Source organism: Sparus aurata, chromosome 16 (assembly GCF_900880675.1).
Source record: "Sparus aurata chromosome 16, fSpaAur1.1, whole genome shotgun sequence".
NCBI classification, from domain to species: domain Eukaryota; kingdom Metazoa; phylum Chordata; class Actinopteri; order Spariformes; family Sparidae; genus Sparus; species Sparus aurata.
In genome coordinates this window covers 11906077-11931226 of record NC_044202.1, presented here as the reverse complement: position 1 = coordinate 11931226, position 25150 = coordinate 11906077, and the positions used below count along the sequence as shown (strand labels likewise).

General features: G+C 44.2%; 1 protein-coding gene across 3 annotated transcripts in view; it reads right to left on the bottom strand.

The window, feature by feature from the left end:
• The window catches only part of msrab (methionine sulfoxide reductase Ab), a 33431-nt gene extending 8906 nt beyond the window's left edge, over window positions 1–24525 (bottom strand). Inside the window, exons 1-5 of one of the 3 annotated variants that reach the window (XM_030392202.1) lie at window positions 24320–24525; window positions 17914–17982; window positions 17302–17421; window positions 12895–12999; window positions 2123–2229 (exon numbers count right to left, since the gene is read on the bottom strand). In XM_030392202.1, coding sequence (XP_030248062.1) covers window positions 2123–2229; window positions 12895–12999; window positions 17302–17421; window positions 17914–17982; window positions 24320–24503 — 585 coding nt within the window. In that variant the 5' untranslated portion in view covers window positions 24504–24525. Of the gene's footprint in view, window positions 1–2122; window positions 2230–12894; window positions 13000–17301; window positions 17422–17913; window positions 17983–20600; window positions 20842–24251; window positions 24271–24319 lie in introns of those variants that run through there. The other 2 variants (XM_030392205.1, XM_030392204.1) reach the window with 2 other exon arrangements.
• Window positions 24526–25150: the final 625 nt, after the last annotated feature.

The following is a 25150-nucleotide window of genomic DNA, read 5'->3' as shown; positions in this document are numbered from 1 at the left end:
ATCTGTGTACCGCAAGAACTGAGAGACAGAAAAAAAAATTGTACCCAAGATTTCAGAACCATGTAGAAAGGACCTTGTTAGCCTTATTATGCCAAAAGAGTTGTTGCAAACACAACAGCAAGCCAATACTCATTGATGGTGTTGCTACTACTGTATTCTTGTTTCATACAAATTTCAGCAGAAAGATCAGAAGTTGGAGTTTCTGCAGCTGTCAGCAATTATAAATGTCATATTGGCTTAAAAGTTGAGTTTCAAAGTTTCATTAAAAGATTGATACTATATCAATATTTAACGATTAACAATAATAACTATTATATATCCGAGCCCAACTGATAAATTGGCCAATAGCGGCCTCTTAAAGATATACTGGTATTGGCATATATATAGTCAGATATGCGCTGATATGAAAACTTATTTTTTACAAAACTTAATGCAGTAAAAGATGCTTGGGGTAATTTATAATTACTCCCAGTGAGGTTTACTGTTTCAGTGCACTCATTTTCTAATTTACATTTGTATAAATATAAATATATACATACAGTATCAACATATCCTGGCCTACATTTTTCATCAAGCTTTGGGTGATGCAAGTTGGAGGTCTGCGTGTTCCTCTCCCTATTTCTTTAATTCGCAAACCTTATATGTTGAACTCCTCATCCCACTTTCCCGTTTAGCTTATAAACCTGTGGTGTGTATGTGTGTGTGTGTGAGTGTGTGTATGTGTGTGTGTGTGTGATTGTGTGGGGTCACTGTCAGTTGATAGCCTGTCACGACCCTGTGATCTGATTGCCTGCCTCTTGTTCTTTTCCTGCCTTCCCTCCACCCCACCCATTCCCCATCTTCCTGGTCCCAGCTGTTACTCCACTCTGACCTCTGACCCCAGCCCAAGGCCAAGGTTGGGAGGTTGTTGCCGTGGCAACAGGGCATCCCCCGTGGCCCTTGACTGCTGACCCCAGGAGCCCCAAGTAACCATGACGATCGTAATTTGCTCCCCTCTGCCCCCTGCCAGCTCGTCCATGAATACCATGAATTTAAGAAAAGGGCCGAACGGATGTAGGGATCGACGGATAGATGGACTAATGGATGGACGGACGGATGGACAGATGGATGGAAGAACAAAAGGGCAACGCGTGTGCCCCTGAAAGGACGGGCTTTAGAAATTAGTTTTGATGACCTATCGACCCCCGAGAGGGTGTCACCGATTGGATGTAGATGAGGATCAACTTAACAGTGGTAGCTTTGCTTAACTAAAGAGCATCAAACTCTTCACGAGAGGTCACCACTCCAGAGACTGGCTTTTAATTGTCAGTCAAATAACTGGGACCACTCCAAGCTACAGCTCAACTCCAACGGCCAAAAACGCTATTTGGAATGAAGACAAAATTGAGATTTATTTTTATTCTCATCATTTTGACATGATACAATGATAAAAAAAAAAAAAAAAAAAAAGAACATATAACTGAAAGTTGCGGCAAAACTGTATTCTTTTACCAGGAATGATGTGTCTGAAGTTGTGGCAATGCGTCATATGTTACGCTTTGACAATGAACAGTACATTTTAAGAAATGGTAATCGTTATTTGCATCATTTAAAATGTTTTCCTCAGATAGGACTGTGACTGTGACTACCTTACCTCACACTAGAAGATGGGAAAAGAGTGACTCCTAGATGCATCACAATCTCTCTGGAAAGATTATCATTTTTATAAAAAAAAAACAATTCTTCACATAATGATCCTGTAACAATTTTGTATGTTCCTTACAGTTGAACCACTTGGATGGTTTAAGAGTGACGGACATAAACATGTGTGTCATGTTTACATTCTAGGCTAGGCTGCATCTTGAATTTAGGTGAGTCTGAGCAAAGACAATCGAAGCAAATTCATTAAATCATCATTTAATGATCATTAAAAATATGCAATGTTTGTGTATAAAAATCTAAATTTTGATGCATCAAGATGCATCGATAATAGTTTTACAATTGCATCATAGCCTTCTGAATCAGAATCAAACTGAATCCTAGTAATTCCCACCCCTACTTCATACATAGTTTGGTTATATATAACGTTATGCTAGATTAAATGACATATTGAAACCTTGTCGTGTGTGTGCTGGTATAATACCTGCTGGTAGACCACTTTGCTCTTCAATGCCACCTCCTGCTGAGTGGGGCTGGATGTGTAAATGGCTGAGCGATACTGAGTACCGTGGTCATTGTGCTGCTTCATACCTGCATAAACACACACAAAAAGGGAAAATAAGACGCCCCACAAACAAGCGCAAGTACCACAATTGCCCCAGACATCATTTACATGTAAAAAGGTTCTCACAATTATGTCATCATCCCGCATCTTGAATCCATGAAGCCAAATGAATTCAAAGATCACAGTAGATTTGGGCTTTCATTAGGGAGGCCTGCGGTGCGTAGGTGTACAGGCTCATGTAGATGGGGGCGTTTTCTTCATCTTTGTCCTCTACGTGGCACTGTCGGAATTTTCATCAGCTTTACATCAGTGTGTTTGGAGGAGGCCCAGAACTACTGTACCTTGATTAGGAGGCTAAACAGCTGCCATCATTTCTATGCTTTTTAGAGGCTACGTATCATGAGCAGCTCTGGCATCCATGGACCACGCCATCGCTGTTTTTTTGTCTTACTCTCTCTCCCACTCAGCTATTGTTTCTTCTTTTTACTGAGGAGAGTCATTCTTCTCATCTATTGTTCAAAATCCTTGTCTTTCTTAATCTTTGCCCTTCTGCTATGGGCTGGGGCGACTGGCATGTGTGCGTTTTTCTCTATGGCTGTCGCAGCTTTGCCTTTAAGCCTGCAGACAGCGACAGTGGCTTAATTCATTTGAACAACAGATTACTCGTCGGCAATGTGCTGATCAAAATGAAGGAGCAAAGGCGATATTGATGGATGAGCTGACTCTGCTTTAAGTACTGTTGGATGCAGAGTCTTGCTCATGTAACAGTTTTGCTTTATTTGTATTTTGTTGCGTCTCCATTTCTTCCCCTTTTTTTGATTAATGCGTTAACAGTTGCCTGTATCACTCACTCTCCCTTTAACTTTTAGCTCTGTGTTGCTCTCCATCTGGGAAATATCTGGCTCTCAATCATCTAAATTCTCCACTTTATCCACCAGGTTGTTGCTTACTTTGTCTGTCTGCTGTTTTCTGCTCAGGTGATCACAACACATGGTTAACTGATCCATTGTGAAAATGAAATGTGGATTAGAGCAGCATGAAATGAGTAAAACAGTGCATACTCTTACTTGCAATGTGTGGTAAAAAGGTAAATGACAATACCCAATGTTTTATATCATGTCAAACATCATTCTATGCTGTGCACCTGTTAATATCTCAAAAACTGCTTTCTATTTATATTGAGGAAGAGAACAGATTTTAACATAAATATGCAGACAGAACCACAAGTTGCGAGCATCTCCCTGACACAGTGATCTGCATAACGTGTTCTCTTTAGATTAAATGTTACCTTACATCATAAAGTGTCACAACCTATCTGCGACACAGTCTGTTTAGACATAATGGCTATAAGTATTCATCTGGTCCTCATTCAAATCAGAGCAGACAAGCAGACGTTGGCTGCTCTCCGACACACACTTGAATGCCTCTGAGCATTTGCTTCACTAAAATTTTCATCAACAACATGAAATGCTTGAGTTGTTCAAATATGAAAAAAAATCAGCCTGTTGTGGACACACTGCTGAACATTAGTCTCTGTTCAGTGCAGAGCTTATGACCTTTAATATCTTTTCTATCAAAACTGCAATACATTTTAATATTAAAATCTTCCACAGCAGCCAAAATTAAAGCCAATGTATATGTCTGTCAACTTAAAGTGACTGGCACATTTAGCCTCAGAGAGAAAACAAAAAGTGTGTCCCTTCTTGTAGATAAATGTAAGTACCTTACACAGTGCAATCTCTGTCAGTCCCTCCATTTTTAGCCTCTCATACAACTTTTCCACCACCATTGGCGGTCCTTCAACAGATCTTAACGTGAATACAAACAAGACTGGATCTACAGCCATGCTAGTGGCTCTGCGAAGCCGCACTTAAACACAGCGGCGCCTGGCGCTAAATGTCAACATGCTCACGAATGAGACAATCACAAGTTGTCACTTGTCCTTTTAGATTTGGTTGCCAGGATTAAAGAAAGCGGATAGTCTTCAATATGAGACCCTCAGAGGTGAGAGTAAAAAAGGCCAGAGGAGAGTGTTGTGCTGCTGATAACCACAACTCATGTTGAGACCTTGATGGGCCCCCTTATCTACACCAAGGAGGTTCTGTTTCCCTGTGTCTGTTTATTTGTTGTTTGCTGGTATGGTTTATGGTAATCCACCCACTAGCTTTTAAAATATTTCAGTATGGACCAAACCATTCCCATTCCTGAAGCCATGTCGCGAGAGTAGCGAAAAACAATGAAGATTTCATATTCGGCTACATCATCAACATTTATTTCCTAATTCCACTTCCAGTTCCATCTATTTTGTCTTTATTGTACCAAACCACAATCAAATCCACTCTCTCATTTGTCTCCCTGTGCCTCTGCATCCACCTCTACCCTCACCCTCTTTCTCTCCATCTCTGCAGTGTTGGATGTCGGCCATCTTGCCCCCAGCGCTGTTGTTCAGTGACGAGGCTAATGGTGGACCCTCCATCAAAGGCCACCAAGCCACTCTGCCATTGGCTGTCCACCAGAGCCTTTACTCTGATTGGCTGGCTGGCAGGGGTCTTGTAGCTTTGCCGTTTCCTCTGACCTTCCCTTCTGACCCCGAGGTCCTGACCAGCCCAACCATACAGACACAGCTATGCTTGCATATACATGACAAGCTCATGTATGGATAAAATATGCACATGAATTATGAAAGGAATTAATAAAACATATATGACATAAAAATAATATAATGTGACTTTTCTGGCGGTAATTTGATTAAAGCCAAGAATCAGTTTTCTTTTATTTATTTTCTACCTTACCACAAAAGGAGATGTTTAATATGTCATATAAAAAAGAAAAGACAAGGACAAAGGCTTTTCATCACAAAGAAACAGTTGATGATAAGGAATATCAGAGAAAAGTCAAGAGACAAAAAACCCTTGAGTGGTACTCGCCGCTTCCAACACAAAGACAATTAAGATTCATCACATCTTCAGAGATCCCTCCACCATCTGAAGAGGAGCTACTCCCCAATCAAAATACTAACGCCATCCAAAACATCGGCCTCGGTTTCAACTATATCGAGTCCAAATCCATCCCCATAAGCATTCAATCCTCAAAGAACTACAACAGCAACAAATACCACCCAAAAAACTTAAATTCCCCCCTCCCGCCTCCACCGTCTCTCTCTTGCTCTCTCCATTTTTAACAGCCCCCTTCGTTATTTTCTCCATCCATCAAAGGCGGCAGTAATTATTAATGAGAGCCTCCCTGTTCTCTCTGCATTATGCATGAGAGCCTTGCCTCTGAAAGCAGAGGGTAATGGGGGGTGGACAGAAGGGGAGGGGCCACGGGTCATACACGTGCACACACACACATACACACACCGCCTTCTCAGAGTCACTGACCTACGCCCACGAAGCCACAAATATCAATTAATTGCTCCCCCCCTGTATCAGTAAATTTAAAAGTAGCCCTTTAAAAACAAATGGGAGACAAAATCAGACAAAGTGGAAGGGTGGTGGGGTTTGTCAGGTCTCAGAGGGAGTAGCTACTTTCTTCTGCACACTTTCTTGCACAAACCTCCGTAAACAAACGTACATGCATACACTTTTCGGGCTTGTTGAGCTGAAACCCGCTGAGATTTCTTGCAAGTCAGTGAAATCTCTTCTAGCATTTACCCTTGCACGAAAATAAAAAAATAAAAAAATGGCACCACTCAGCTTGTCCCTGCTGGCTGTTGGGGATAAAAGCCTGCCATTTCTCCCACTTCCAACTTCACCTTCAGTCCTTCCTTCTGCAAGTTGTGCTCATTCACCTTTTGTCTTTTGCTGTTCCCTTATTCCCCTCACTCACTTGTTTCCTTCCAACTTCCATTGCTTGTTCTCTCTAACCACGTGAGCACATGCTTCATGTATGTGTGCATACGTATGGTTGATGGGTAGTGATGTACAAAGTAAGAGTTAAAGAACTGTACTGATGCATGTTCCACTTTAAACGTGTCCTTTTATTCCTGCTCCTCTACAGAACCTGTGGCCTGACCTGAGCTTATCCCTCCCTGGCATCTTTTTACAAAACAATCCTTCATCCGTTAACATCCATAAGAGCTGAGATTAGACTCACCTCTCCACCTCTTCATGTACTGTCCTTGCTCTATATCAGCTCTCTCACTCCCTCTGCGTTTGAGGAAGGCACTCAGAAATGATGTAAAACTGGGGAAAATTTCAAATGATGCTCTAAAAAACACAACCATTTAATTGCAGAGACGAAAGAACAAACATTTCAGCAGTCAAGCTATTGTCAGTGTCCGCAATCAAGAAATGTTTTTGCATAATTGGTGACTTTTTGCATTCTTCTGAACGCGGAGGAAAAGCAACTGAAGTGAATTCAGAATTATTGCACTTGGCAGTGCGTACCAATTAGACTGCAGCAGAGTGAGCGCTAATGAACAATCTAATGTAGCTTAGTTTTTCTCCTTCTTTCACTTCTTTAGTCATACTCCCTATGTGCATTCCCCCCCCCCCCGCCCCCCCGACACTGCCACACAATGCAATACTTGTTTCACCCACTTTGGGTTTACAGAGAGAACCCTAAATCTCTCCCCGAGCTGAAACCTCAGCTGGGATTATTTGGTGTTTTTCACTCTGATGTAGTCTGACCAACTATCGTTATTTTCTACTATTCTGTCAAAAAGAGTACACTGCAAATAAAAAAAAGAAGTGTAATGCCAGATAACTGCAGTCTTTCCTCTGTGTGTGTGTGTGTGTGTGTGTGAGAGAGAGATAGTACTCAGGGTTGTGCCGTGCCCCGCGGTCCCGTTACGACTGCGTGCGTGCCAGCAGAGCCCTCTCCTCCTCTCCCCTCTCAGCTGCTATTTTTGCCCTGTTCTTATGTAAGCCGCTCCTGACGCGCTGGAGACAGAGGCAGAGTACAGAGTTGGGATGGTGAGAGCATCCCCGGCGGACACACATACACTCGCCTGCACGTGCAAACACACACACACACACACACAGAATATATAGGGGGGTGAATGTGACATATGCAAACATACAGAGCAGAAGAGAAAGTGATGCTCTGCTTGCTGTATGATGGTGACACTACACATACAGAGGCAAACCTTAAACCAACAGCAGAGCTATGGCAACAGCACTGTTGTCAGGGCACATGTGCATGTGTGTATGTATACAGTATATACGCATCTGTGACTCTAAGGTGTACAGGCACATCACGTAGGTTTTCTGCAGTAACTATCATCATCTCTTTTAAAAATCTGTTTTATCTCCCCCCTTAGCTTCTATTTTATCTTCTCGTTTGGAGCAGTGCTCTCTAACATGATCACTTCATGGTTCTGGGCATGCTGTCAGAGCACTGTGATTCTGGCCCTTGCGCTGTTTATTTTTAGCTGCGTCTAAATCTAACAAGTAGAGCTTGTTCTCCTGTTGTACTCAAAAACAGGCCGGATGAGAGCTTAAGTTAAATTCCACGTATTTAAATCAGTGATATCATCTGATGATGTTTGTTCATGGCAGTACAAAAAAGCCACCGCTTCAACTCTATTTCAGTTAGTGTGCAGGTCAGCAGTTTCAACAAACGATGGAAATACATTTTGACAATTTTTAATCATAACCTTCCCCAACTAACACACAGCTTCGGGAACAGAGACATTTCTATCAAATTTACTTGCAACAATCATTTTAATTATAACCTCTTAACTTTAAATCCAGAGTCAGTTCCCAGTAGAAACGTGTATTTACAAGAAAGTATCAATTTATTATATTTTTAGGAATCTTCTAGGATGAAATCATGGCTAAGATCGACCCAATCATGTACTGATCAATCATAAATGCAAACACTTAATCTCATGAACTCTGGTTGTTATTGTTGTGCTGTTTTCATGTTCTGAAATCTTGGTTGCGCCGTTGGGGTTGCTGATGTTGATGTATAAGCGATTATGATTTTTCTTACAAATGTTCTGTGTTCATTTTCTTAACACGGTTCTGTTCTTTCTCGACAGAGATGCTCTCTCTGTCTTCAGACCAGGGACTACAGATGTAAATGAGCTGATAGCCAACTCTGGTACAGAGAAGAAGCTGTGCACTGTCTCTGTGAAATAAACAAATATATAAATAAATACACTTTTCAAAGGTTGCTTCATCTCATTTCAAAGCAAAAATCATTTAATATAGCTCATATGAGTTTGTGTGATGTCAACTCAATATTCTAACACTCAAATGACAATTTGACAACCTCAAATTAACGGCGCAGATATCAAGGCTCTGTGTGCATTTTAGTGTCTGTGTGTGTTATTTGATGTCATTATTATGCAAACACTGATGCTGAGGTGTCTGTCTCTAATCAACAATCAAAGCTCAGACTGGAATCTAATGTTTTTTGTTTTGTTTTTCGTTTGTCTCTTTCCTTCTCACGACCTCTTCCACTCCTCCTTTTCCATTTTATATATCCATTACTGTTTCAATGATGTTTCTGATCCACAGGAGCATATTTGGTGTACTAGTGCACAAAAGTGACAAAAAATGCAGAGAATATTGCAAACAAACCAAAGACTTTTAAGTTATAAAACATATCTTCATCATCTTCAAATGGACAAATAACTCAACCCCCACAGTGTGCACACACGTGCCGCAATCTCCATAAATTAGGACCGTCACTCAGTGTGAGGGTGTAATAACTGACACCTGGTAATGAGAACGCCATTCTCAGCCAACCGGTAGAGAGGGAAGGGGTAGGGTTAGAAGTGTGGGGGTGGCAGAGGTCACAGGTCAGGGGTCAAGGTCACCTCCTGTGGGGTTTGCCTTTAGATGGCTGGGGCATCTCTAAATTGAGGGATGTGGTGACACAGGAGGACATGGGGGTACCCCAACGGGGAATTGGCGTGTGTCGCAGCCAGCTGGGGTGAAGATATTATATAAAAGGAATATTCATGCTCATCTTAATTGTCAGAACGTAACTGCCACCAGCGTGACTTGGCAGATGGAAGACAGCTTGATTTATATCTAGTTTTTGATCTGACCCTATCCATGTGTGTGTGATACGTGATAAGCTGTTTTTATTCTCTATGTGACAACACATTTTGGAGTATATGCAGCAACTACACATTGCAAATTATAAAAATGACAAATTGCATTTACCTATTTATTGGACCTGTAATGTATCCCTTTTCTACCGTGACTCCACCAGTGTCTACCTTGAGGGGTAAGTGTACGTGTACGTGCAGGCGTTATCAAATGAGGACAGCCGCCTCGGCCATCTTAGCTGTGCATTGGTGTTTTTGTGTCTATCGACGTACGCCTGCGATGCGTGTTCATTGACACAGCATCAGCAGCCCACACCATAAATACTGCATGGCCTAAAAAAAAAAAAATAGAATGGAGGGAACAAGGGAAGAGGAAGGAAAGGAGGGGAAAAGAGATGAGGAGGAAACAAAGAGGAGGGGAAAAGCCTCGGTTGTTAAGATGAAGGGCGGCGGAGGGGGGGTGGAGGAGGGGAATGGAGGAAGAGATGGGAGAATGGTGAAGGGGGTGGGGGAGGATGAGGAGCAGGGAGGAGAGAGTGACTAAGAGATAAAAGTGGAGTGAATGGATGCAAGTGTGTTTGTGTGATGAGCGGATGGCCTCGGGGAGCGGTCGACTCACTGCGCTGCTCTGCGGATGTGCTGACGGGCTCCAGGCCGTTTGCTCACTCACTCGCCCCTCCACTCTGTGCGCTGCAAAGAGGACAGGGGCGGGGGTGCAGGTGAGACGAATGAGGTGGGTGAGGGGGGTACAGGCAGAGAGCGGGAAACTGGGAGAAGATGTGGAAAAATGGATTGTGGGAAAGAACTGAAGGGTGGAAGAGAAGGGAGGCATAACAAAGAAAGAGGAAGAAGAGGAACAGACCTGACCTAATGCTTAAAAAGGTTAAGGTGCAAAAAGTGTGGTAATGGTGGCGAGTACGGGAGTAGTGGCAGGGTAAAATGGAGGGATGAGTTTACAGGTCGGCAGGGTGGCCAGAAAAGTTGCTTCGATCCTCAACTGGGAGCTATGGGAACAAGGGGTACAGGGAGTGAAACAGGGCCTATGTTCAGTAACAAGGATGTACCCAATAAACCAACTGCAATGCCATTGGTGCAGCTGTGTGCACAGTACGTTTGTGGTTTGTGTGTATTCGTGTGTACGCACAAATGGAGTAAAGCTGTCTATGAGTAGGCATAATGAGCACTTGTGCATAATGTGAAGTGAACAGTATGCTTGTGTATGGAAATGTGTGCACAATTGATGTGCACTGTGTGAAAGAACAGCGAGATGTGTGTGATCATTCCAAATACATCAAATCATGTTTTCAACCTCGATGATGAAGCAGAACTGCTGTTGCCCCCCGACGTGCGGATATCACTTTGACTGTTGAGCGTTCATGTGTGCTCGAGTGGGTTTCCACGCACACACAAATGTGAAGGTATGTTACAACGCAGACATAAGAAACTTATAATTTGGGTGCATGTTGAATGGGGGGGTCTTTATGCAACATCCCAGGGAAGCCGGCAGATTGAGACTAGTGTTGCTGAATATGGAAAGAGGGCACACAGCAAAGGCTGCTGGGAGTTTCTGATTGGCTGCTAATGTTGCTATCCAGGCTGGGATTGGTGGAGCTGACGCAGCCCGACATCACGTTGTCAGGACTAAACCCTTTTGAACTGAGGCAAAGCAGAGAGGCACAGATCTCAAAACACACACACACACACACACACACACACACACGTGCATACACACTTGCAGATACACACCCACATACACGCATTAAAAGGAAGCATTGCATGCAGCTGAATATGCATCTGCACATGATACTTCCACATGCACTCCAACATAAGAGTGTGTATATAAACCAGGATCCACTCTGTGTTGATCGTGTCAGGAAAAAACGGAATTCATAATGTTCCTGGGCTCGTCTCCATATATGATGATCTCTAGTGAATCTTTGCAGTTGAAAGGGAAAAGAGCGAACTTCCTTAATTTCTCCATTCTCTTTTAAGTTCAGCTCTAAGGTGGACAGAATAAATTGGAGCTTAAGCATGCGTGAAGGCACAGCCAGCGGGCCCCTTTCCACCACTCCACGCCACATTTGTCAAATCAGAGGAATTTCTTCTACACGTGAACCCGGAATCAAGAGAAGAGAGAGAAGCGATAGGGCTTCACTTTTAAGTCATGCACAACGTGCATCACTCCAAGGCAAACAAAATGTATATTGGAGTTTGTGATTATTTTGGAATATGTCGCCTGGTCTTAACTGTGACAAAAAGTAAAAAAACAAATAGCGGAGTGCATAGTCAATAAGCTGCATGCTATTAATAAAACATGAGATGAGACAAGGCAGTGAGTCAGGGGAAATGCATGACTACTCTTTTGGCCTCACTGCCTTCGCCCCGTGGCGTGTCGGCGTGGCTCCGCTTGTGCCTTTGCCCATAGTAAGACGTGTCTCCGCCATTGGCTACGATGAACAGGAGAGGAATCTCATCTGATTGGGATGACGTGGTTCTCAGATGAACCTCTATGCACACAGTTTCTTCCTCCGCTGCCTCTTCTTTGTCAACCCACCTCTAGTCGAGCAGGTGAAGCGGGATGTGAAGAACATGAACACACAGCTGATGTGTCAGCACATGTATGCATTTAGCCGGACAAACATGACTGACACTTGAGTGTATTTAGGTCGCACAGTGTACGGTGAAAACAAACATGATGACAGACGCAACAGAGATGACAGAACTGATATGGGCAATGTCACAGAGTGTGCGGAGCGTGTGTGTGTGCGTTTAAAGCTGAAGGTCGGACCTATGAATCTTTGATCCATCTCTTACCAACTTGTCATGCCCCTCCCTACATTCAATATGAGTGAGCAGAGTACCTCTTTGCCCGTCCTTTCTCTCTCACACACATACAGTACATGCACGCACGCATGCACACACACCCTCCTGGTGCATTAATGTTCTTACATCACCTCCTCCAGTGAGCAGAGAAAACAAGAGAGCAAGAGACTCGAAGAGATGGAGAGATGGGTTTTTGGGGGGATGGTGTTCTTGTCGCAGTTGGGGTGGGGGGCGTTGTGAGGTGGATGGGGAAGAGATGTGTGTCATGAAAAGAGGAGTGTTGAGGAGGCCGGGATTCTAATGCTATGAAGTTAAAATCATGCAACGCGCTGTATAGAGCATTTAGTGTAGGGATACGGATCAGAATCAAGAGTTATTTGGGGGAAATGTTGCACCATTACAGCAAAGTTTCACCAGTTTCCTAAGATAAAGAACTTAACACATACCATGCATAATAAAACAAAACATTCACAGACATTATTCAACCTAGAATGACCAAATTTAGAATCGTCATTGCACCAGTCTGAGGCCCATATGCGAAGTGAATTATAAATTGCTGGTTTACATCCGATAAAGTGGATACCACGTACATGCTCTAACACAGAGAGAGGTTTTTTTTTTATGCAGTTAGGGCTTGAACATGCCCCACACTGGTGTGTCTCTCCATGGATGGCTGGGTCTCAGACACATTAACACTGTCTGGCGTTGACTTACACCCATGAGACCTCCCCCCCTACCACAACGCACACGCAGGCACACGTCTGGGCATCATCCTTCTGCTCTAATACACCCCGTGCCCCTCGGGACGGGTCTTATTTGAGGGCGACTTTTGGGTTTTTTGTGTGTAAGTGCATGTTGCTACCTTGTGTAGGATCGTGGCTCTCCCAGAAGTGTCTGAGCAGATCCTTGAAGCTGATGTCTTTGGGGGAGAAGACCACCCTCACCACCTCAGTGTGACCCGTCAGACCTGAAGGAGAATCACAAAGTTGCAATCATTCAAATCAAGTTGAGTGACATTATCGTCGCATCCTCTTCATCGTGCTCTTTCCCCTTAAATACTGAAATGCAAATGAATAAAAACAAAATCATGATGTCTACATGTCTTTTCTGCCTGTTGAAAATAGCAAAGGGGAGATTATGAATAGCATCCTTGTACATGTCATTGAGTGCATGTGCCATGTGGAGAGGACTCTCAGGTTGAATCCGCACAGAGCTATGTTATTGCTTATGGCACAATGGGAGAGAAGGAGAGAGTGGCAGAGAGAGAAAGACAGATAGAGAGAGAGAGAGTGAGAGAGAGAAGGCACAATAAAGGTTGGAGCTTATGGTGAAAGTTGCCAAAAGCACACAGACTATCTCTCCTGTCTGCAGCTGCCAGGACCCCAAAGCTTCAACAAGCCGCCTGCAGGCATTCTCAAACTGGGGGATACTTTAGGTCTAACATGCAAGTACATGCACACACACGCACACACACACACACACACACACACACACACACACACACACACACACACACACACAGTAGAAAAAGGTATACACACACATACAAACACACATACCTCAAAGCTAACATATAGTGGTGCTAAATGTAAATGTAGAGGTGTTAACTTAGGATTGTATCAATAGTAGCCATTCTCTTCTCTTTTTCACACGTTAAATAGACACATGCACAGGTGTACACACATTCAGTATAGACACACATATAGACACGCACACCACATTCATGCTCACACAGAAAGATGCATCAAGTGCTTCCCAGACAATAGGAGAGGGGCTGCCAAATACATACATCTGGCCTGACACCCAACGGCTCATCTCATGCCAAATGAAGACTTCACCTGTTTAAACAGATGTTACCTAAATCAACAATGTGCACACTTTTCAGAGGATACCAACAGTCTATTATGAGCATCTGACAATGAATTGCCAATTTCGCTTCATAATGAAATAGCAAAATATAATTAGAATACATTATACTCAATTTAAGTTTACTTTTTTTGTTATGTACATGCTGCCACAAATCGGCTCAAAGAATGTGAAAGGAAGAGGGCCCATGCAAGATTAAAGAAAATAGGCAATTTGTTCTAGAAAGTCTGTGATGTCAGCCATGAAAGCAATTCATGGATATGTGGCACGTGTGCTGTGGAGGTGTTGAATGTGCAAAAGCATTAGAGGAGGCTGCAGGGTGGACATCAGCTGTGGCAAGGGAGAGGCAGGAGGAAGCACGTGGGCCAGCTTATATAGCCAAAAGCCCAGGTGAGCTTGATCAGCTGTCGACCCTTCACTGTCAGCCTTTCAGACAGTGGGAAGGGCTTTACACGAAACTCTCACCATATGCATGGCATGCATGCATGGAGTTGGGTTGTAGGTTAGAAGTCATGGTTAGCAGTCATGAAAGTAGAACAAAAATAGGAGAAAGGAGAAACAAGCCAAAATCCTGCAAAACTAACTGTCAAGACTTGTTAAAAAAAAGAAAAAAGAAGGTAAATATGCAATGTGACTTTCCATGCTGAAGGGGGTGAAAGGCTGAGAAGTGATGCAGACCAGCACCACTAGAGCTGCTACAGATTCAATGTTTTGTTCAAGGACACTTCAGCAGGGTGAATAAAATCACCTCCAAAATCATCATGCCATGCTGTTGCCCTTCTTTGTTTAATTGTTCTCCGCTGCTGGATATAGTTAAACTTGACTTCATGAAGAGAACGTCCACCAGATAAACAACAGCACTGGTGTCTTTTTTCAAACATTTAAAATTACCTATAGCCCTTTGCCATACACATGTCCAGGCTTGGCTTGTCATAGTGCACCAGCCCAGAGTGGTACAAGAGTGCTACAGTACCCACTTGAAGGAGTGACTTTAAGTGCTTGTTTTGACATGACAACATTTTAAAGCAGCAGCCATTTTAGGGCTGTTTACTATTTCTCTGTGCAACAGTTTTTGGTATCATGGATTTTAGGGCTGCTGTTTTGATTTGCTTGGCATCCATAACTTGAGACTGACAATGGAATGAGGAAATGGATCTAGAAGGGGAAGCAGAAGCTACCATTCAATCCTAAATAATGTCAAAGCCCATTTTACGTCATCGCAACTCACTTTGAAGCGGAGGGGCATGATTTAACCATACTCTAGAGATGGTCCATCTCGGTCATGACTAGGCACAACTAAGCTTGTACCCGCGAACAGAAGTCACGGTCTGTTTGCGGTCACAGTTTGGTACAACGGGAGAAAAGCAACAAAAAATCCAAAATGCATGAGCTACGTTTCCTTTCATTAACTGTCACAGTTTGTTCCTACTCAGAGTCCCGGAGCTCTGGTGTCTTAGTGTCTTCTTCTTTTGCTTTTGGTTGTTTAATGGAGCTTTTAGGTGCACCCACTACCACTTAACAGATTGAAGTATAGGTCTGACTGGTTTGACATTCGCCTATAGACGTATGGTCTTGCCACTGTGTGACAGTCAGACATATTATTCCTAAAACTGCATGCACTTAACTGGGATGTCTGTACCATGACAGTTAAGGCCAAAATTCATGTACCGTAACACTCCTAGGCAAAACTTGGCACATTGACTTGACGTGATCAAAAATACCAATGGAAGCATCCCGTATGTTTTATGTTTTTCTTGCAAGTTTCTGTAATGGTTGTGAGAGTAATGTTGTAAGTAGGGAAAAAAGAAGCAGCATGGTATTGTTATTCTAATGTCTCAGGGAGGACGTCACAGCGGATGGCTTACCAAACCTTAACATGTAGTTTTAGCTGCCTAAACTTTGGCAGAGCAAAATAAAACACTGATATGACTCCTTGACACTGACAAGCCCAGCAATCAGTTTTGTCAATTAAGTGTGAGGAGTGTTGGATTTAACCCTTGTGCAACTCTGTCATGCAAACATGCTGCAACATGGAATATTGCAGAATTGTAATTAGTCAAGATAAAATATGCTGATTGGTAATAACATCCCCTTCTTTCCGTCTCTCGACTGTCTATATCGTCTGTCTTCCTAAGACAAATTTGATTGCATCTCAACCTCCTATTTCTGTCTGTCAGACCTTCCACCATCCACCTATCTTCCTGTCCTTCCATCCTTCCCTGGCTCTGCTGACAGTTCCATCAGCCCCTTCTTTCTGTCCGTCTGTCTTGTCTGTCCAGCTGTCTGTCCTGCCCCGGCTGTGTTGACAGCTCCTCGGTCTCATGCCGTCGCAGTGTTCTGCTCCGTCATGGCCACTGGAGCGACGCTTGCACTCTCTCAGCCGATGGACAGGCAACTGCTCTTTCTCACACTGTTTTTTCCTCAAATTCTCTCTCCCCTCAAAAGTTTATTTTACCCATTTTCCCTAACTTGTGGCAGCTCTCAATCTCTCTTTTTCTGTCATCTGTCTCCATCTCCACCCCCCTTCCTAGCTGACCATCTTGTTGCTGGGAAGCTGACAGAGAAAGAGAGAGACTGGGAGAGGCAGAAAGATAGGAAACATACAATCCCTTGAAGGGCTGCGCTCAGAAAGTCTGCCAGCCAAGCCCAGAGCATCTTTTCCCCTCCTCTCATGTCCCCCATGCTGCGCCCGCACCTAGACTCCATGCCTGCCTGCAATGATGTGCCCTCTTAAATGCAGAAGCCCCAAACTAGTAGCTCACGACTCCTAAAACACAAGAGAAGCAAGCAGAACAAGACAGAGGTAGACATTTTAATTATGCATCGACGCCCTACATGAATCTATTTGATTCTCACGCAGAGGAAAACAGAAAGAAACCATTTCGGACGTAGAGAGGTAGCCAAACATTTTTAAGGGCTTTGATAGCAAATACACACAATTTAAGCTTGATTCTCTGGCAACATGTTCGCCAAATCATAGTCTCAGTGAAAGGAAGCCCATCTATGGCGCTTTATACACAGTAAACTATGTTGGCAAAAACGCTGCAGTACAGCACAGTACAGAGCCCAATCCTTACAAGTAGGTCATGGGGGGGTGGGGACGGGGGGTACAGCCCATCTGGAGCAGTGCATTCTGAGTAGTTGACTGCAGATGAAGGGAAGGCGGCAAGAGGATGAGAGCGCTGTACTTAAAACACCCTTTCCGACTCCGTATCTTTTTATTTTTCCTTTGCATTTTCTTGGGTCTCTTGAACCCTGAATGATCTCATGGAGAAATGTTCCGCCAATCTCACTCCACCTCCTGACAGGGTAGGGAGCATGATCAGGTATCCTATATCAAAGTGTGGAGGGCATGCATATGTAAAAATGTGCAAATAAACGCATGTGGTGCAGCGTGTATTACCTGTGCAAACTTCTGGGTAATTCGGGTTTGGTGTGAAGCCGCCGGCATAGCCCACCTGTGTGGAGAAAACCCCTGGCAGCTGCCAAAACTTTTTCTCGGCTCCCCAGAAACAGCCCATACCTGAACCAAAGACAGCATTCAAACACACATGAACACAGAAAGAAGGGTTGCATGATAATGTCGGCACATCATCGGTATCCGCTATAAGGCTTTAAAAAGTATCTACATCAGCCCAAATTAACATATCTTCCAATACGACAGACTGATAAGATTTAATTGTGTATGAGTCGAACCACTGACTGAGTAGTTTTCTTATTTTGCCAAGTGAATGTGTTCATTTTCAAAAGGCATAATAATATTTCGATTCCACTATAGGAGAGACTTTATAAGTGAATATATCGGTATTAGCATCCTCAACAGGCCAAAAAGAGGTTGAAAATATCAGTGGGTAGGATATTTACAAAAATCTAATATTATGCATTCCTGTATTACCATATTATCCACTGAGAGGCCACTATTTCACCAAAATGTGTCAATAACCACAGATTGGTCACCAAGGATTCCATATTGGGTTGAGTCTGATTAGAGAAATGTGTGATTGTGCAGTCTCACCAAACATGATGGTCTCCATGCCTTCTGGGAAAGGCTCCACAGTGGGATTCCCATTGACAGCATGCTTGGCTGTGAAGGGAAACAGTGTGAAATCAGATCATAACCCTGTTTCAGCAGTACAAATTACAGTATGCGAGCAAAGAGGCCCATTAGTGAACTCAACTAGGCCTCATAGGTCTGCACTTCGTTACAGGCTGACCCAGGCCAGCGGATCAGAGGCAGAGGCTTCTGTGCTGGAAGACATTTAAGAGATTACACGGCTTTGACCGCCATTCTATCCCCGCCGTCCTCGCCTCAATACCCACAATTAAACACAATCACGCAGTTATTTTCGGATCTCTCTCTTACTCTACTGTATCTTTTGAAATTGGAGTGTATCAAGTGCAAGGCTTTGCACCATTGGGTGTCCAGGAAGCAAACCAATGACAACTCTTGAGGGGCACGCTCTCATTTAACCTAAAGAGCAGGGAAGGGCCTTGCGAGTAGACCCGATGCTGCTCTAATCTTCTGCTATGTTAAAAATACCTCATAAGTAAAACAAACTGGAGTGCTGAGGGGGGTGGTGGAGGGGTGGCACTCTACTGCCAACTGTGCTGCGTGGAATTAGAGCGCTAAAAAGGAAGTGTGTGTGTGTGTATGTGTAGCCCACAGATGTGTGAGGAGGATTAGGGTTTAAGAAGACTGAGGTGATTTAGCGTGCAAATCTCCACTAAGCAAGGCTGGTTTGTACTGCAACCACTAATATTAGTCGACAGATAAACAGGCCACAGGGTACACTAAGAGCTTAGGCACATACCAATAATGGATGCTTGCTCTAAGTTCAATGTGTGATTGCTCTCTGGCCGCTCGGGGATGTGATGTGTGACATTGACCTGAATATAAAGAATCTTTAATCTGATAGAGACATAATGGGTCATTTCCTTCGTAGGACTGAGATGATCGCTTACTGTCACAAAGGGCCAAAGACCAGTTAGTTAATTTCAGACTGTAAAGCCAGAAGCAATGACGAAAAAGAACACCGTGCCTGGACTTGAAAGATTAACAAGTAGTCTTTGAAGAATATAAGATGCAAAAGAGGCACCGCAGCACTTGTGCTGATACCACCTGTCTTGGCATGTCACCTTAAGGGCACTTTTTGAGATCAGACAAACTTGTTTGGTTTTTCTGTGCAGTAACAGATTGCAGTAGCATGAAGGACTCCGGAAATGTCATGTCACAGAGGCCTGACTGCCTTCAGGCAGTCCCTTCCTGCCCTCCTATTGCGCGACAGTTCTGTCTTTTAGCAGCAGGTTGTTTGGCACTGCCAGGTCATGTTCACGGGCACAGTCAGCTGCAATCAAAGTATATCTTTGTCAGTGACTCTACCAGCTAAATACTCTCAGTCCATGGAGGTGACTTAAGGTGGTGGGAGGACAGGAAAAATCTTCATCCTCCTCCTGGGAATTTGTTTTGTCTCCATCCTCTGCTCCCTCTCACCATCCTGTCCGGCTTTTCTGGCCACAAAGATAAAAAGTACTGAAGTTGCCAAATGACAGCGAGAGAAAAAGAGAGTGAGAGGGAGACAAGTGTGCGATAGAGGAGGAGGAGTGGGAGGAGGAGAGTTCAGCCTGCCAAAACAATAAAAGGAGTAAATAGCCAGTGAGAAGCAACAGATGAGGGTAGCAGAAAGGCAGTGAAGGATTCTTTTGGCTTTCAGACCACCATGCCTTTGGGCGCTATATAAAAAGACCAAGCACTTCATCCAAGAGAGAACACAGGGAAAACAAACAAGCAAACAAATAAACAAACAAAAAAAGAGAGGTAGAAATGAAGACAGCCAAGAACACGCCGACACAGCTCTGTCCAGAGAAGCCAAAATCGGAGCCAAGCCTCCCCGCCCTCTCGTCTCTCTCAGCTGCTCTCCATCTTTACTTCACACTCTCTTCCTCACACCACCTTCCCATCATCCCTCACTCTCCTCTTACAAACACGTGCACACATGCCTGCACGCACGCAATCAGCCGCACAATCACTCGCACACCAACCTCTGCTGCGGGTATTTCTCCCATGGCGCGAGCTGGCAGAGGTCCAGGTGGTGCCAGGCTGGCTCCTTTCACTGAGCCTAGCCCAGCATTCCCCCCTGCCAGCCCCAGCGCCCACACCCCATTCTGCCAGAATTACCCCACCTTAACACACACAGGCACAGAGAAAGAACTGGCTGAATACCCTCACTACGCTGCCTCACTACGCCAGCAAAAGAAAGAACAGAGGACGACAAAAAACAAGCGGGGAGGGTGACTGACTGAGCTTACAAAAGAAGAAAAACAGGCTGAATATGGGGGAAGGACTCATGAAAAGGATTTTTTGCCCAACTTGAATGAGATATGGGCGTAATTTCTTTTGTGCGCCTTTGTTTTTGAGGATATCTGAAAAAGCGCAGTGCAGGCTATACAGTACAACTGGACTAAAGCGGAATACTTTGGTCACCTTTTGTTGCTTTTAGCTTGGTGGCGGTAGGCGGCTGGACAAGAACCAAAACATCGGACCCGATACGCCCCGCCACTTTTGCCGGTATCATGGTTACCATCATTCAAGGGCAGGACGATCTATCTGTTGCTTAGTGGATAATAACGTCCAGTTCGACTTATTTCGGTGGGTATTTAGTCTTTGTTACCCTTGGATTCAACCCATGGTCCCGTGTTTCTCACCCGTTAAACTGGAGTCCAAGCGCTGCTGCCCCCTCATGCAGAGAAACGGGCGAGGTACTATCCCGGGATGCCAAAAGTGGGAACGGAAAGGTCGATTTCCAGGCTGCTCTGTTTATTTCCTTCCAAAAATCCATTCTCTCTCTCTCTTTCTCTCTCTCTCTCTCTCTCTCTCTCTCTCTTCCTCTTCCCTCCCTCTCGCAATTCCTCTTTCTAGCTTCACACAGGTTGGCAGAGAGTCAGGCACGAGTCGTCGGAGGAGGGTGATGCTTTATACCGGTGCCAACTACCCTCTGCTGTATGGGAGGATGGGTAGGGGGCGAAAAAGAGTGGGGCAAAGAAGGGGAGGGGAGAGGAGGAAAAGAGGCAAGACTGGTGGGAGGTGGTAGATTTTTAAAAACAGTGCGAGGTAAGTATAGGAAATGACTATGCTGTGGCCTCAAAACAATCAACCCAACTTGCTGTTGTGACACATGCATTTAAAGCTGCCTCTGTTCAGAGTGGGAAAACTGTCTAGACTCTGAAGAGTGCGCAACTTTGAAGCCATCCACGCATTCCATACATACTGTATCCTAGCAACGGAAACAGTTGCTATGGAGAAGACTCCCTACTATAGCTCCATTATGTCCTTCCAACAAGATGGAGGCACATCCTGTTGGGGCCTGCTCAAATATTTTTAGGCAAATACCAGTCTGAAAGGAGAGGATGGCATCCACCTGGTCAGCAAAAATTAATAAATGCATGTTTTTAACTACACCGTACATTTTACCTTTAAACGCTTCCTATGCAGATATACAACCGCAAATCCATTTATTTTCTAGTCACAGGAGGCCAGTCAATAACAACATACATTGGGCAAGATGTATGATACACTATTTAGGGTCTCCGATACATTGACAGGAGCACCTGAAGGAAACCCACACAGACATGAGGTAACATGCAAAGTTCACATTTCAGGTGAACAGACAGAAAGTTCCTGTGCGCAGGCAACAGCCCTAATCAGTGAGCCACAGTGCTGCCTTTGAGCAAAACCCATCATTTATTTATCTGTTTGTATACTTAATTTGCATGCTTTCCCATTCACTTACATATTTTTTCTTCCCCTTTGAGCTTACTGCTAAAGCCAAAAAAGCAAGGGCATCTGGCTACAGCAGAGATGAGAAAACAAGCGAGAAATAATGCCAGAAATATATCTTCGCCATGAACCTGCTTTAAAGAGTTATAGTGAAGCATGTAACAGAGATTGATTTTGGTCAGCTGACCTCCCCCATCCTGTTTGGGAAGAAATATTGGCAGTCTATCCAGCACTGACTCAAAATAATAGCTACTGTGCCCCTACCATGTAGCAATCTGCCACTGGATCATTCTCGCCAAGGTCACAGAGTACATTATACAGACTGGAGCGAGGGAGGGAACGCAGGATGTCTGAACAAGGAGCTTCTTTAAAGAGGCTGGAAGGGTGGAGACAACTTCAAAATTAGTGATCTTCATTGGAGAGAGGGGACAAATGTGTTCACTCTCTCTCTCTCTCTCAGACACACACACACACACACACACACACACACACACACACACACAAGGCTGGGACTGCACTGGACATATGTGGAGACAGTCCTTGCAAACCCTAAATCACTCATGCTTGCTGGCCCAAACACGACAAACACAGAAGCGTGCTATTGCAACACACACACACACACACATACACACACTAGAACAACCCTGTCTCCACCTAAGCTGCCCCCCACGGTGAAAGGGGAGGAACAGATTTCTGCCATGCGGTGTCTCCGAGCTGCTTCGACAGACGGAGCAGGAACTTACGACGGGGCGGAGCCTTCATGCGCATAATGCCCAGATGGGCCCCTGGACGCTCCGGCACCACTTCCTCCTATGCACTCACATCCAGCTCCCACAATGCACTTTGTGGACATCTCGGCCTGAGTAGGCGAAGACAGAAACTGGGTTCAAATTGCACCATTTCGCCTTTGTCGCACACTCCTACAAGCCCTCCTGTCCCATAAGAGTATGATGAAAGCTGAATGAACGGATGAAACGGGCGGAGATGAGATGTAGAGGTTTGGCCTCCTCTTCCACATTGTCAGAAAAGGATGAAATCATAAACGCAAAAACAGTCTGGTTTATTTGAGTTCTCTGGTAGTTTTGAGAACTTGATCCATATGGATTTGTTTTATCTTGATTTCATCATCAACAATTTGTAACACAAGCCCACCATACACCCCAACAGGCTTTTCTGCCACGTTGTATTTTGTGGTTTGTCTGAAAGAATGACTATCCAAAACCCACGCAAAACACCAAACAGTCTAAAGAGTACTGCAGCAAATGCACCCAGGGCATACTTGCTTTAAAAGGCCATGTATGAGATTAAGTTCCCATGGCCATAACTCAAAGGCAGAAATCACTCTGAAACTGTATGAAATCGTGAAAAGCAAAAAAGTGTATGCAGTACGTAGACCAAAGTCTGGTAATACTTTCAACTTCTTTCATATTTTAAAACAGCAGAATAAAGAATATGTTAAGTGCAAATCCGAGTAAGGCCGAGAGTCAGCGTAGCTCATCCAGAAACTGTTGCTTAAAGTGACGTTTACACAAGGAGTTAGAAAACCTCTCAAATCGGAAAACATCATGCTCTGTACACCTACAATTGGTTTGTTAACTTTCATAAATTCATATCTCCTTCTAAAAGCATTCTGGTGATATCCGCCACACGTTTGACACACTCTGTGCTCTGCATTTCAACATGAAATAATGTCTTTGTTGTTTTATCTCTCAGTCCCTGACATTTCCAACATCCAGGTAGCGTAACCCACACGCTAGGACTGATCTCAGGAATAATCTTCTGAGCAGGCTTGCCAGGTCTGTGGTTCGTCAGGGAAATTCTGCTTCTTTTGTGTTGCCTGAGGTTGAATACTCTGATCACAAGTTAGGAAGAACTGTTTTTCACAACAAAAAAAAAGGATGGCACATCTTGTCCACATATGTAAACAAAGAGACACACGGACACACATTCTCGTTTCCTCTATAATTGTTCAGGGAAAACTAGGCCAATAGCAATACTGTTGTACAGTTGGACAGGGCTGCGTATTTTGAGTTCCAGTACTGAGCTGGTTTTGTCGTACGGACCTGGCAACCCTGCGAGAGCTGTGTAAGCATTATTGTCAGGCACAGAGTCTCAAATTTCCTGGAGTCAGGGTCTCCCTCTTGGACATACGCTTGAAAAAAAGTTTTGACCCTGAAATTTCTTCTAATCCAGTTCTGTCGAACGTCTTTTTCTGCAGAATCTGAATACACAAAAGTTAAAACCTTGCAGATAAGCCCATGACATCATGCTGAATCTGTTAAGGCCTAACTACTGCTGACAGACGTTTAAAATAAAGTGCGTCATCTGCACTAGCTTCAGCCTCGTCGAGGTGTATCAGCTTACCTACAAATAATTCTCTCCTAAACTCTTATAAGTTGATAATTTTGCACAAGCTGCAGCTAATTATTGATATACGCCAGTTTTTATTACATCAAAGTTGTTATATTCCTTTAAAAACCTGTAAGCTTCTCTGACACTACTTTCTACATGGACGTTACTGGGTCACTCGCGTGCGTCAGTGGCGGGTAACACGACGCACGTACACGTATCATGGTCACCTGTGTCAGCTCGCGCATGCCACCTCCACCGTGGCGGATACAACTTCGTGTCCCCGTGTGTTGTTTACCTGCCACGACCACCTTCTCCTCTCTTCCTTTCAGAGCGCGGTCTTTGCGCGGCAGCTGCGTCTTACCATCGGCCATTGAGTCGGAGGCAGCGAGCAAGACGGAAACTAGAAGGAGCCAAACGGTGTGTGCTTGTGTTTGGGAGAACAACCGCGAAGACGACACCGTCTTCCGGGATGCCTCCATAGTAGCGCCCGTACGGCAGAGAGGGAGGGGTGGAGGGATGTGTAAGGGAGGGGTGGAGACACGGCGGCGAAAAACGCCATCAATATGAATATTCATCGCGCGTGGGCAACGTCGTGCACTGCATATTAACTAATCAAGGGGTTAATATGACTTTGGCACAAAAGCCTACAGTGCACCGTGTGCGGGAACGAAATTAAATTTAAATAAATATCCACGCCGTTCCGCATGCAAATGAGCTCCCGCCAATTATCAGCTCTCATTCCGTGGGAGGTGCTCCTGGTAGGACGAGGCTGGAGGATGGATGTATAGATCCATATATATAGAGTAGCTTTTTTCTCTTTGTGGTTCATTTTGCATGCGTGTCCTGGATTTCATCCTGATGACTAACAACTTCAAGGGCCCCACTGGAAATAGTCTACAAAAGAGTATCAATCCATGCATGTGTTGTGCATTTTGCACATCGCAGCATCGGTATCTGCGGCGACCTTGCACAATCCAGGTCAAACTTTTTGCACTGCTGGATAAATCTGGACAGTCTTCACCTGCTTTAAAAGCAGTCACACCCTAATTATATCATCATTCACACTCTATTTATAATTTCATCATGTTTTTTTTAAAGTCTTTTAATGAAAGCAATTCTGATTCTG